General features: G+C 44.8%; 1 protein-coding gene across 4 annotated transcripts in view; it reads right to left on the reverse strand.

Annotated features, from left to right (window-relative positions):
• The window catches only part of celsr2 (cadherin, EGF LAG seven-pass G-type receptor 2), a 363,231-nt gene extending 348,830 nt beyond the window's left edge, over positions 1–14,401 (reverse strand). For all 4 annotated transcript variants that reach the window (XM_038819553.1, XM_038819551.1, XM_038819549.1 and 1 more), the window contains exon 1: positions 10,591–14,401. In XM_038819553.1, the coding sequence (XP_038675481.1) occupies positions 10,591–14,212 (3,622 nt within the window). In that variant the 5' untranslated portion in view covers positions 14,213–14,401. The remainder of the gene's footprint in view (positions 1–10,590) is intronic.
• Positions 14,402–15,318: the final 917 nt, after the last annotated feature.

Consider the following 15,318-nt stretch of genomic DNA (forward strand, 5'->3'; position numbering starts at 1 on the left):
CCACGCTAAATTGCCCCTTAGTGGGGGGAAAAAAATTGTGTACTCTAAGTTTATAAAAAAAAACCTTCCTGATTAGGATAGCATGTGATATTACCACTAGACTCGACTATTCCATGGCCCCCTAGCTGGCTGCTTACTTTGCATCCTTGTGAGCCTGAGCTGCTCATATGCTAACTCACACCAAGTCCCAATCAATATTGTGTTTGCTGATTAACAAGTTCCCCATGTCCAGCAATGTTTCAATTTTTAAAAGCTCCCATGGCCTCACCCCTCTAAATCTTTGTAAACTCCTCAAACCCTACAATCCTCAGGATTCGCAATGCTCCTCCCCTTCTTACCTTTTTTCATATCCCTTATTGTTTTCACTCCATTAGACGCTGTTGTGCCTTCAGCTGTTGAGGTCCCAAGCTCTGGAATTTCCACTCTAAACCTCTCTCACCTCCTTCACCAAATTCCTTAAAGCCTACCTTTTTGACCAGGCTTCTGGTCACCTGTCCAGATATTTCCTTATGTAGTTTGGTTTTGTTAGATAATCATTCCTGTAAAACACTATTAAATGTTGTTTAAAATTCATTTTTATGGGATGTGGGCATTGCTGGCGAAGCCACCATTTGTTTATCCATCCCTAATTGCCCTTGAGAAGTTGGTAGTGACCAGCCTTCTTGAACCACTGCAGTTTCTGTGTTGTAGGTACACCCACAGTGCTGTTAGCGAGGGACTTCCAGGATTTTGACCCAGTGACAGTGAAGTGATGGTGATATATTTCCATTCAGACTGGTGGGCGACTTGGAGGGGAACTTTCAGCTGCTGCCGTTCCCATACACCTGCTGCCCTTGTCCTTCTAGATGGTACCGGCCATGTGGAAGGTGCTGTCTGAGGAAGCGTAGTGAGTCCTTGCAGTACATCTTGTCGATGGTACATGCTGCTGCCACTGTTTGTTGGTGGTGGAGGCAGTCAATGTTTGTGGAAGCGGTGTCAATCAACCGGGCTGCTTTATCCTGGATTGTGTCGAGTTTCTTGAGTGTTATTGGAGCTGCACTCATCCAGGCAAGTGGAGAGTATTTCATCACACTGCTGACTTATGCCTTGTAGATGGTGAACAGGCTTTGGGAGTCAGAAGGTGGTACTATGCTAAAGGTGCTATATTAATGCAAGTTGTTGTCGAGAGAAGAGAGGAGAACAGTAAAATATTTTAAAGAAATAAGTCTCACGTAAACAATTAGTATTTATAATCCTGAGTTCCTGGTTTTTCCAATAAAAGTCCTCCTGATTGATAAAGTAGCTAATTGTGAATGGCAGTCCTCCCAGGGTTGCATTTGCAGATACAAGTGCCGATCTTACTTTCTGGCAGAAGGAGAGACTCCATTTCTTATGGGCTAGCACTGGATTTACTAGTTCAGTTATTTGATAGCAGATGTTAAATCAGACACCATTTGTTCCTTTCTCCATAGATAAGCAAAACAGTGCAAATATATCTTGAAACAAATTGTGCAAGGCCAGTTCAGTGATCCTCCCTCCAATTCTTGCTTTTCCATCTATGATCATCTCAGAAACTGAACAGGGCCTAGCTTTAGGCTACATGTTGAAACTTCTTCCAACAGAGAGCAGTAAGAATATGGAACTCATGACCACAGAGAATGGCTGAAGTGGCATTTAAAGGGAAGCTAGACAATCTTCCTCTTTTGAGGGAGAAGGGAAGGGATGGCTACAATGGTAGATTAAATGAAGGAAAGATGGGAGGTGTTCACGTTGAGCATAAACGCCAAAATGGACTTCTTAGCCAAATAGCTGTTTGTGTGTTGCATATCCTAAATAATGTAATCGTATCTGGTGCTCTGCACAGCATAATACCAGAATACCACCTATATGATCACTTGCACATTAAATATAACAGGACTGCTTCTCCATTTTGCTTCCATTTATCCTAATAAAATAAGATAAATGGGAAAGCAAGTTTTATCTGCAGTGTTTCATTGAACAGCTGAAAAATGAGGATCATGTTTTGTTAATCTGAACACAAAAATACAGCTGAATTGGACATGCTGATAAGTCTATCCCCCAACTTCCCTGCTGTTTCCTCACATGAATGCAGCCGCCGATGTTTGCTCATTACTCAGCTTCTGCCTTCAACCTTCATCGTCAACTTGATAAAGTGAGTTCATCTTGTTAGCTGTAATCAACAAAATAGAGGACTACAAACTGGCATTCATACTCTTGCACAAAAGGGAGAAGTGACAATTACGGCCAATTGCACTGAAATGAGGCATCATTGATCTGTCTACAGTGACTCATCTGCCAATTCTGTAATCAGCATGCCTACCCGATGAAACAAGAGTGAACAGCAGACAAGCGTCCCTTTGTGCCAATGATACCCCCAGCAGGTGCTTGAGGTACGAGGCAAACTGTTTTTCAAATCGAAAGGACCTTCACACAGCTGCTGCCAAAACCAGACCCAGCTTGGACAAAGCTGTTATCTCCCAGATTCCCTGGTAATTATGGAACTATTTCTGAACAGTACTTGCATCAGAATATCAAAACTATTACATTACGATGAGGAATTGATAGTGCTTTTCATCGAAGTTAAAGAAGTACCTACATGGACATTGTCGACACCCCTCCCTTTACCTCACCCGCTACTTGGCAATAAGTAATAAATGTGCCTTTAGACCAACAGAAACTATCGCGTTCAGATCAAAAAACTTTGGAGAAAAATAGCTAAGGCAATGGTCACAGAGAAACAAAATATTTTGTGAAACAAAATTAATCACCCAATAATTTAAAGTTCGACCACAAAAACACCTTGAAATATAGGGAGGAAATATATAGTACAGCAACACAGCTATCATGTATACATTGTGGAACTAAAAATTGTTTAACATCACATAATACACATTGTTTTAAACTTCATCCATTTTCATTTGTTGCTCTCTCTAGTTGTCCTTCAGATTTATCTGATGCCCTTGTCAATGCCAACAGATAGAGTACTTAGATGACCCTGGCAGCAGTTTTCAAACACATAAACACACAAAAGTGTTCGATCCAATAAAGTGACAGAAAGCGACAACAAACATTTTGGAATCAAACCAAGTTCAAATGATTAAACTTCCTGGTTCTGCTCTTAAAGCCATTCCTCAGAAAGAAAATTCAGATTATAATTTTTTTAAGCCATTCCTCAGAAAGAAAATTCAGATTATAATTTTTTTGTGAAATATTAGCTCAATAATTATTTTCAGTACTAACTGCTAAAATATTTCCATGTGAAGGTTGCATTTTGTGCCTGGAAATAAGACATTTGGATTTGATTTATTGCCACGCGTACCGAGGTACAGTGAAAAGTATTGTTCTGCGTACAGTCCAGACAGAACGTTCCATTCATGAAAAAAACATAGGACATACGATAAATGCACAATGTAAATACATAGGCACAGGCATCGAGTAAACATACGGAGTGTAGTACTACTCATTAGAGAAGATATGTGAAGAGATCAATGCAGTCTGCAAGAGGGTCATTCAGGAGTCTGGTAAAAGCAGGGAAGAAGCAGTTTTTGAACCTGGTAGTACGTGTATTTCCTTTGTATCTGCTGCCCGACGGAGGAGGTTGGAAGAGAGAAATGTGCCTGCACCACTAACAGTGCTGGTATACTTCTAAGAATCCTCTTTTGAGAAAACCAGAAGGTATGTTTAATCTGGAGCATTTCAAATTTGAAATAAAATTGTACAATATACCGTGGTTGAAATATTTAGCTAGGTCTCAATGGGCCTTTTGCAGGTTATTTTGCTATATCCAGGAAATGGGTAAGCAAATTGAAGTCAGGCACCAACTTCCTTACGAAGCCTAGCTCTCCATGTTTTCAACGATTGGAAAAGGATATTTGGTACTTTATAAGATTGTTCAAATGAAAAGCTGATGGTACATGCTATAAACTTAGAATTAAGTTTTCCAGAAGGATTATCTATGTAGATATGATTGTGTTGTACCGCGCTGATTTTGCAATGTAAGTTCTTTGAAACTATCAACTACAATGCAATAGTGCATAGCGCTTCTTATAATTATTCTGATGATATACTGACATTGGCTCCTTTATCTGATGAGAATGATATTAAACCTAGAAGCTAATAGGACAAGCCACATCTTCCTGGGTACCCATCACATCTGGATAATGCAGTTTTGGGTGGAATCAGCTGATATGTAGGAAGGAATTAAGACCAAATACAGGTCAAGTGAGGTTATAGAGAGCAGGACTGAACTGGATCAAGATGCATCGCCTACACTGCCAGGAAAGCACAATTACAGTTGGACAAGCGTACAACTTCACTTTCCCTGAGATTTTATAAATGGTAAAATTGAAAGGAAGCATGCAGTGACATCACAGTTTTAGGATATAAATCAATATATTGTTTTTGACGGCATTGCATAACAAATCAATGGCTGATACGGCTGTATGGCAATTGATCAGATTCAATTACAATGTATAGCACACCTATCTTTAGGATCTATTTTTAAAATATCTCATTGAAACTTGTAGGATTCTTAAGGGGCTTGACAGGGTAAGTGCTGAGAAGTTGTTTCCCCTCATGGGGGAGTCTAGGACCAGAGGGCATAGTCTCAGAATAAACGGGTGCCAATTTAAGACTGGGATAAAGAGTTTTTTTTCTCTCAGAGGATTGTGAGTTTTTGGAACTTCTTGCACAGAGAGCTGTGGGGGCAGAGTCCTTGGGCCGGATTCTCCGATCCCCCAGTCTCTCGTCACTCGGCGGAGCGCCATTCGCTGGCAGCAGGATTTTCTCTTCCTGCCGCTTGTCAATGGGATTTCTCATTGAAGCCACCCCACGTCGCTGGGAAACCCACGGGCGGGAGTGAGCTGTCAGCGGGAAAAGAGAATCCCGACTATTGGAGAATTCTGGCCCCTGTTATATTTAAGGCTGAGATAGATGAATTCTTGATCAGTGAGGAGATCAAGGGTTATGGGAAAAGGGTGGGAAAGTGGACGTGAGGAATGTCAGCTCAGTCGTGATCCAATTGAATGGCGGAGCAGGCTTGAGGGGTTGAACGGCTTACTGCTGTTCCTATTATGGCCTTAATTAAAAGTTCTGATAAGGATCAAATCGTTCACTTTAAAAAAGAACTAAAGTTTCAAAATGCTTAGTCACATTATCACTTGTGCGTGATCAACTGGTACCTGACAGAGTCTAGTGATATACAGAGCTCACTGCCGAGATTCTTTTCTGACCTAGTACTGATTGTTAAGCTACATTTATTATATAAATCCACTTGTCAAAAGTAGCAATGGTTCATAGATAGCTCAATTTATTATCATAATCTGTCGACAGTCAGAGATTAGAACGGCAGGAATGTTTTTTTGGGACAATTTTCCATGTAATGAATTTTAGGGGCATAAATGTTTCCTGCCCAACAAATGGCTTCCATGTTGGTGTAACTGCAAATGCAAGGACTTTAGAAGCATAACTCCTATTGTCTCAGTTAATGAGCTTAAAAACACTTGAGAACAAGGATCTTCAATTAGCCAAGACAGTGGTAACTTTCATTACAATAATTTTAATGGAAAAATTCAAAATTGGGGTAGTTTTTTTATCTTTTGAAGCTGCATTTGCCCAGATATTTCGGTGGAAAAATCAATTATAAACTAGAATGAACTGAATTGCAACATATGCAAAGTTTTAGTGGATGCACCCTATTGGTTTAGTCATGTAAATATGCTATACTGACAATCATTAAGGATTAATTAATGGTTAAGTCACAGTGCATTATTTCTAATATGGCGCCAACAACAATAAGTGCCAATAAAAGGTTGAAACAATGGGTTACAATACCTTATTGAATGATCATCAGTGAGTGATAAACAAGCAAGATCCTTGCGTGAAACCTCAAACTGATGAGAACACAAACTGATCAGAGCACAATCATCATAGACTCCAACTATACAGACATGCAGCATGGAAATGAGGCATGGTATATTAACGTCAAATTATGTTTTCCTTTTTCACTCTTTGAAATTATCTGAATTTACAGATTGCAGTTAACGAATTCCGAAAGCAAATTCTCATGTTTCACATGAAAACGTTGTGTCACATGAAATTGTGTCACAATTGTTTGGTCAGGAGAAATTACAACACAACCTCCTACTGTAGTAACAAAAAACGTTGCATTTCAGAGGAAAGACAGCTTTGCTTTAATGTGCGTAATAATGAATTTGTGTTAGTAGGAAATAATAGAACTCCACAGAAGCACATAACCTTGTGAGCAACTGTGATGAATTAAAATCCACACATTAATTATTATTTTAATTGTCTCTACAAAAAGCAGCTATTGGTCTTGTGTGTGCGAGATAGTTTCGCTCTTTAAAAACAAAAAAAGAAATTGATTGAAATAATGATTGTATATTTAAAAATGATCTGAAAGAGTGTCTTTGGCATGACAATGACAAGATAATAAAGTCTGTACAATCTTGTCACTCAAGTTATGGTGTAACTACCAATACAGGTTAAGGTTTCACCAATACGCATCATGTGTGATGCGCTGAGTTCATCAACTCAAAAGTACTATCAGTGATTGACCTGTAATAAAGTAATTCACCATAGCATCATTCACATCAAAAGATAATCTCGCAGCCAACTCCAGTATAGAAAGACAAATCCCTTCGTTGTATGCGTTTTTAAAAGTAGAACTCAGATGGTATTAATGAGAAAATGTCACACTGGCACAAATACTTTACTGAGGTCCTAGTGACAACACTCGACATGCCAGAGGCAGAAACATGAGAGAAAAACAAGAGGGCATAATTAAACAGAAATAAATGAAAAGTTGCAATATTTTGGGAGAATGATTAAGGTTAAAGTGATAAAAATGTGATAACAATTTGTATATTGGGGCGCACAGTAGCACAGTGGTTAGCACAGTTGCTTCACAGTGCCAGGGACCCAGGTTCGATTCCCGACTTGGGCCACTGTCTGTGCAGAGTCTGCTCGTTCTCCCCGTGTCTGCGTGGGTTTCCTCCGGGTGCTCCACTTTTCTCCCACAGTCTAAAGATGTGCAGGTTAGGTGGATTGGTCATGCTAAATTGCCCCATAGTGTCCAAAATGTTTGGTGGGGTTGCTGGGTTATGGGGATAGAATGGAGGTGTGGGCTTAGGTAGGGTGCTCTGTCAGGCACTGGTGTAGACTTGATGGGCTGAATGGCCTCCTTCTGCACTGTACATTCTATGTATTATGTATCATATTAAATATACTATTGGTTAAAATCACAGATATATATATATGTAGAGAGAGAGAGAGGGGGGATACATTAGTGAATCTATGTTTTGATTTCTAATCCGCACTGTATTATTGTAATATATTCAACAGTTCAAAAATTGAAGTCCTCCATTTAATCACAATATTGTTTTTCTGTTGGCGCACAAAATGCAACCAGTAAAATCTACTATAATGAATTCCCGAAGATCTTGCCCACAGTAGTCGTTTTAATAATTTGATCCCTCCAGGAAATTCCCATTAATTTGCACGAACAACAATGTGATAATTTCATGCGAGGAGCATCTGCTTCAATGTTTGGCATCATTTAAGGATCATTTTGGATTAATGCACAGGATGGAACAAATAGTGTACAAACACATATTTTCGATAGTATTCCTTGCTCACCATAATGAGTTAAAACTAGACTTCAGTTTGAGCAGAATGGCTCAGATGACAATTACTTAACAAACCGTGGGCTGTACAGGCTTCCAGACGATGACAGCCATGGGTAGAATGCAGAATGTAAGCAAACGAAACATAAGTAAATAAATAAAACTTGTTGAAAAATCATAACTTTCTTAAAATTCAGGAATAGGTAAATGTTGCATCAGGCATAATGATTTAAGATGAGGGTGTCATTTATTTATTTATTTATTTTTAAATATTTGTTTATTCTCCTCCTTTTTCACATTTTTCCCAAATTTACACCCACCAACAATAAACAATAATCAGTAACAAATGTGTCAATCCCCATATCAATAACAACGATCCCACCCTCCCACCAAACCCCAAACATTAGCCTGCATGTTCACACAAACAAATGACAAAAACGAATTAGGGATCACCCATAGTCGCCATTAACACACACAGCCCTCCTCCCCCCAACCCTCCCACCCACACGCCCCAACTAATGTTCGATGTTATCTAGTTCTTGAAAGTGCACAATGAATAATGCCCATGAATTGTAGAACCCCTGCATCCTTCCCCTCAATTCAAACTTAACCTTCTCAAGAGTCAAGAATTCCAACAGGTCCCCCCACCACGCCAAGGCACAGGGTGGAGAGGTTGCTCTCCAACCTATCAAGATCCACCTTTAGGCGATCAACGAGGCGAAGGCTACAAAATCTGCCTCCGCACCCTTTTCCAACCCTGGCTGGTCCGACACCCCAAATATGGCCTCCCGGGGTCCCGGGTCCAGTTTTACGTGCACCACTTTAGAAATTACCCTTAAATTAGAAAAATCCCACTTTGCTTTGATCCCTTCCAGTGGTGCCTTCTCCTCTTCCAAGATAGCTCCGTAAACCACTGACGCAACACCCTTCTCCAGTCCCCCTGTCGTCAGCACCTCCTCCAGCAATGTGGAGGCCGGCTCCACCGGGAAGCTCTGTATCTCCTTTCCGGCAAAATCACAAACCTGCATATATCTAAACATTTCCCCCTGCTCCAGCCCATACTTCGCTTCCAGCTCCTTCAATCCTGCAAACGGACTCCTAAGAAACAAATATTTTAGTGTCTTAATCCCCTTCTCCTCCCATTCCCGAAAATTTCCATCCTACCACCCTGGAATCTGTAGTTCCCCTGAATCGGCATTTCCCTTGACCCTGCCCCACAACCCGAAATGTCGGCGAAATTGCCTCCAAATTCTCAATGAAGCTATTACCGGACTCCCTGAGTATTTCCCCGGGGCTATCGGGAGCGGCGCTGTTGCGAGTGCTTTCAATCCCAACCCCCTGCACAAACTCTCCTGACCCACTGAGAATCAACCCCTCTGACCCAGCTCCGCACCTTCTACACATTTGCCACCCAGTTGTAATACTTGAGTTTGGAAGACCCAAACCCCCTGCCTGCCTTCCCCTCTCTAGCAGCACCTTTCTAACTCTGGCCACCTTCCCTCCCCATATGAACTAAATAATCCTTCCCTCAATCTCTCTGAAAAAAGCCTTTGGCAGGAAAATCGGCAGGCATTGAAAAATAAACAGAAATCGCGGCAACACGTTCATATTAACCGCCTATACCCGACCTGCCAGTGACAGAGGGAGTCCATCCCACCTTGCCAGATCAGCTTTCACGCTCCCCACCAAACTAGAACTGTTGTACCTGCGAAGTCCCCCCCCCCCCCCCCACTCCTGGGCAACCTGCACCCCCAGGTACCTAAAGTAAGTCTCTGCCCTACGGAATGGCACCCCTGCCCCCACCCCCGGCCGAGACACCATAAAATACTCACTCTTGTCTAGATTTAGTTTGTACCCTGAGAAAGAGCCAAACACTCGAAGCAGCTCCAATATTCCCCCTATCGACACACACGGTTCCGACACGTATAACAGCAAGTCATCGGCATATAAGGACACCCTATGCTCTATCCCCCCCCACCCCCCCCGGCCCTGTTCCTTTCCATACCCCCGAACTTCTTAATGCAAATTGCGAGTGCAAACAGCACGGGGGACATAGGACATCCCTGCCTAGTCCCACGGTGGAGAGAAAAGTATCTTGAGCTGATGTTATTTGTGCGGACACTCGCCTTCGGCTCCTTATATAGTAGCTTTACCCAGTTCACAAATCTTGGTCCAATCCCAAACCGCTCCAGAACTGCCATCAAGTACCCCCATTCTATCCGGTCAAACGCCTTCTCAGCGTCCAATGCACAACCACCTCTGTTTCCTTCCCCTCTGCCGGTGCCATAACAAGGTTCAATACCCTTCTAATGTTTGAAAAGAGCTGCCTCCCTCTCACGAACCCTGTCTGATCTTTTTTTTTAAAATATAAATTTAGAGTACCCAATTCATTTTTTCCAATTAAGGGGCAATTTAGCGTGGCCAATCCACCTAGCCTACACATCTTTGGGTTGTGGGGGCGAAACCCACGCAAACACGGGGAGAATGTGCAAACTCCACACGGACAGTGACCCAGAGCCAGGATCGAACCTGGGACCTCGGCACCGTGAGACCGCAGGGCTAACCCACTGCGCCACCGTGCTGCCCCACCCTGTCTGATCTTAAGGTGAGGGAGTCATGTGCTACACCAACCACAGTACGGTTCACAAAAATAGCCTGAACAGAAAGAGAAACTTTGATAACAAGGCCAGTCAGCTTTCTAATTTCACATATGTGCACTGTTTCAAACACATTGAAATTGCATTTTGTAATTCGAAGCCCTTTCTCCACTCTGCAGGTTTTACTTTTTTTTATCCTATTGAAAACTATAGGAAAGCAAGAAGCAACAAAAGATAACCATGTTTGTTTTCTGACACTCTTTCATGCATTGTTTGTCATGGAAGTTTGCAAACATATGTGTTATAGCCTTGACCCAGGTCAAGCAAAGATAAACTGCAAGTCACCTTACCTGACACCGAAACCCTCATGGTTGCTTCAAGTGGCCTGTTGTTGTCCAGGGCATGACTCAAACTTAATTCCCCTGTTGTTTGATTGAGAAGGACTAGATTTAATTCGTTTCCATGGTCAAAGCTGTAAGAAAGAGTATCAGAGATATCGGGGTCGTGAGCTGGAATTCTGCCAATTACCCCGGTAGGAAAACTGCTAGATTTATTAGTGACGTAGTTATTGAAGATGATCTTAAAATTCTTCAGCACAGGGAGATTGTCATTTTTATCCAATAGACGGATATGAACTGTTGCTCTGCTGACGAGAGGAGCTGATGTAGCTTGAACGACAATAACATATTCTGGTTTAGTTTCGTAATCCAAATCCATCAGAGCTGTCAACTCGCCAGAAAAAATATCCAGCTGGAAAACTTCGGGAATATTCCCCTCCACAATCTGATACATGATCTGTGCATTTGTACCTTCGTCTGGGTCAGTGGCAGTGATCCGGGCCACCACTAATCCTATCGGACTGTTTTCATTCACAAAGATATCAAACTCGTCCTTTTCAAACACTGGAGGGTTGTCATTAACATCCAACACCGCAACTTGGATGTCTAGGGGGGTCCTCATTGAGGGAATGCCTTTATCCATTGCGAATGCCTTCAGATTGTAAATCTGAACGTTCTCTCTATCGAGCCTGCGTAAGGTTCTAACTATACCTGACGTGGTCTCGATGATGAAGTCCCCATCTCCATCATCCCCACCTTGGAAAGTGTAAAATACTCTGCCATTCAATCCTGAATCACGGTCAGTGGCAGATACCTGGAGGACACTTGTAAATGTTGGGACATTTTCATAAACTGACCCTTGATAATGGTCCCTTAGGAACTGAGGGGGATTGTCATTTACATCGTTCACTAGAATTTCGAGATATGTGGTGTCGGACTTTTGCGGGATCCCGTTGTCTTTTGCAGTAATTGCCAAAGTGAATGATACTTGATCTTCATAGTCGAGCTCCATTAATGTTGTAACCGCACCCGAGTCAGGTTCAATTTTAAACTGGGGTATGCTATCTTCCATGAAATAAGTAATTCTGGCATTTTCACCAGTATCTTCATCAGTTGCACTGATGATCACTACTGTTGTGCCAACAGGTTTGTCTTCGTTGATATTCACTGTGTAATGGGAACTCTGGAATACTGGCCTGTGTGTGTTTGCATCTGTAACATTAATTAAGACCTGGACGGTGTCAAATCGTGTCCCATCACTGGCTGTTACTGTTAGTATGTACTGTCTCTCCAATTTGTAATCCAGTGGTAAAGCCAAGGTTATCCGACCACCTCCACTTTGGCTGGTTATTGCAAAGCGGTTTCGGGTATTGCCACTAGAAATCTGATATGTAACAACACTGTTGACATCCCTGTCTATTGCCAACACAGTTACCACACTGGAGCCAACAGCTGCATCTTCATTCAGTCTTATCTGATATACCTTCTGGCTGAATTCAGGGTTATTATCATTCACATCCAGCACAGTGATGCTGACCCTGGCTGAGGATGACATTGGAGGTGATCCCTGATCATGGGCTTCCACAGCGAAATTGTAAAAATCTGTCGTCTCCCTGTCCAGTTCTGAAGCAACCACAATCCAGCCAGTGTTGTTATTGATGGAGAAGGGGAAATCCGGAGGCGTTTCTATTAATCTGTATTCCAAACGAGAATTGTTCCCCGAGTCAGCGTCGATTGCTTGGACGTGGATGATGGAGTAACCGATTGGCACGTTCTCCAGAACCGTGGACTGGAAAGGGGTGCTGACAAATATGGGCGCGTTGTCATTCACATCGACCACTTGCACTGTCACTAAGCCAGTGATGTTTGACAATGGGGGTCTCCCGCCATCCTGCGCTCTGATCCTCAGGGTGTACTCTTTGTTCATCTCGTAGTCCAACTGGCTCACCACGTCAATGACCCCACTTTGGGCATCTATGTAGAACTGCCCACGGGTATTGCCGCTCATGATGCTGTAATGCACCAGGGCATTGTTGCCCTTGTCTCTATCGGAAGCTGTGACCTGCAGAACCTGTGTGTTGGGGGCGAGGTCCTCCAGAACCTGGATCACATACCGTTTCTCGCTGAATTGAGGGCTGTTGTCATTGTCATCCTCCACCGTGATGTGCACGGTGGCAGTGGAGCTCCGGGGACCTGGGTTTCTCCCTTGGTCGTTAGCCTCCACCAATAACTGATAGGACTCCACACTCTCTCTATCCACCGGTCCTCGGGTCCTCAGCACCCCAGACCGGTGGTCAATCTCGAACACCGCGTTCTCCCCTGCGTTGTTGAGGATCTGATACAGGATGTTGGCATTCGGCGGGGCGTCTCCATCGGTCGCCCTGACTGTCAGCACCTCGTAGCCAATCTCCAGGTTCTCCCGCACACTCTCCTTGTACTCCTGCTGCTCAAAGAGCGGGTCGTGGTCGTTGGTGTCGCTGACGGTCACCGTGAGGGTGGCCATGGCTGAGCGCCTGGGGTGGCCGTGGTCCAGGGCGGTCACCCTGAACACATGGGTGTCCTTCGTCTCCCGGTCCAGGGTCTCGGAGGTGCTCACCACCCCAGTGTCGGGCTCCATGACAAACAGGCTGTTGGACCTGCTGTCAAACAGGGCGTCCATGGAGTACTGCACCCTGCCCGCCTCCCCTTCGTCAGGGTCCACTGCCCTAACGGTGATCACCCTGGTCCCGGGCGGCCTGTTCTCTGCCACCGACACTTGGTAAATGGGTGGTTGAAACTGAGGTCCAGTATTCACGTTTCTCTTCTTCCGCCTTCTATCCCCGGCTCCATCCCCGCTGAGTGCTAATGGTTTGAAGCCACTTTCTCTTGCAGCCTCCGTGGCCAATTGGAAATCAATCCTGAAATCAGCCAGGGTGCCGCCTTGTGCCTTCCCGCCCCGGGACTTGGTGGGTGAGCAGCCCCGACAGTGGACCCGCACTGGGATGGAGACGCCCGGCTCCAGGCACAGCCTGTCCCGGCTGGAGAGGTAGCCGTCCCGGGAGAGGACAAAGCGGTTGGCAGCCTCTAGCTGACAGCCCAGGGGCTGGCAGCGGCGCCCAGAGGCGGCCAGCAGCTCCCCCAGGTCCAGCAGCGGCTCTCCGGCCGGGATGCAGGCTGAGGTTAGCCCGGGCTGGCTCCGCAAGGCGCTCAGCACCTCCAGGTGGCCGCTGCTGAGCCCTCCTGCCGCCCGCCGCCACTTGCTGGAACAGTTGCGGCCGTGCAGGTGGACATCCAGGCGCCAGGGGAGGGAGTGCGGCTGCCCTGCCCTGGGACACTGTCTGCTCAGGTTAATGCTGAATGGGTTACTGGGCAAGTATCTGCAGTTCAGGCGCTGCGAAATCCGGACTGTCCCCGCAGCCCAGTCAATATCCAAATAGCTCCTGATCAATTTCGGCGTGGAAATCCACCGGATCACACAGGAATCCTCTGGGGCCAGATCCGCCACCAAGGTGCCTGCTTTTGACTGTTCCGAGAGGTGGACACTGTGGCAGTCCAGCAGAGGGGTGTGAAACAGTAAGCAGCTCACCAGAGTCAGTGCAGCCACTTCCATCCTGGAGCCAGTCTTAACGCTGTCCCATCTCCGCTGCTGCTCCATCCAAAACTTCCCTCCTCTCGCTGCTTCCCTTTAGCCGCCGCGCTCCTCCATTCTCTAGCCGCCGGCCCTGCCCCTCCCCAGCACCCCTCCTGCACCGCTGTGGAGAGTGTCTCAGGGCCGGCACACGGTCACACCGGAGCTCACCCCCATCCCCAGCAGCCAGCACTTTGCACCCCCGGCCGCTTGTGTGTGAAGCGATCGCACAAAATGGCTCCGTCTGCGCCCTGCCCGGGGGGGGGGGGGGGGGGTGTAAATTAACATAAACCTGCTCACAACAAGGCAACTCCAGCCGGAGGAGAGAGGGACACAGACAAGGCTTAAAAGGGCAACGTCCTTCCTGAATATTGCTCTGGGCTCTGCTGTCCAATCCTCCCCCGGGAGGAAGACACAAAATAATCCATTTTTTGAGCATTTTTTAAATTGTTGTTGTCGTTTTGTATCACAGACACTTTGAGGAGGTTTTTTTTTGGGGGGGTGGGGAGGGATTGTGTTCCCGACTAACAAGTGTTACTGCAGCGTGTCAGCCAACTGAGACCCATTTGCAAAGCAAGGAAACCCCGAGCGTTTGGCATTCCCACCCCAGGATTGGGGTTTGTCCACAAACAGGTTACTCCGGTAACTTCTCTCTAAATGCATTGATAGAGCTGCGGATAAGGAGGTAACGCGCGCGTTCTTAGGCAACAAAGCGCGGACAGAGGAACTGATCAGTTAAACACAATAAAGTCTCTCTCTCTCCCCCTCCCAGCCCTGGTGTCAATGTTAAATCAGATCTTTTCCAGATCGGTGGTTCAAAAACTTTTTTAAAAACGAGTTTCTTTTGTAACCTGGGTTGCCCTCGGAAAGCAATTTAAAAAAAAGAAAATATTAACGACCATCCTGTTGTGAACTTTCTGCCCAATTTATTAAAGCAATGAGCTTGATATGATTCTGTGTCCGACACTGTCTGAGACTGTGAATTAAGTGGCTCTTTTATCATTGTATTTATGTTAAATTGGAATATTTGAGACATGTTTGAACGGTGTATTGTTTTAATCAGCAGGATAGGCAGTGAATTGCGATTCAGATACTATGTGGTTCTGGAGCTCTAACTTGCATGAGGCTGGGAG

The sequence above is a fragment of the Scyliorhinus canicula genome, chromosome 15 (assembly GCF_902713615.1).
Source record: "Scyliorhinus canicula chromosome 15, sScyCan1.1, whole genome shotgun sequence".
NCBI lineage: Eukaryota > Metazoa > Chordata > Chondrichthyes > Carcharhiniformes > Scyliorhinidae > Scyliorhinus > Scyliorhinus canicula.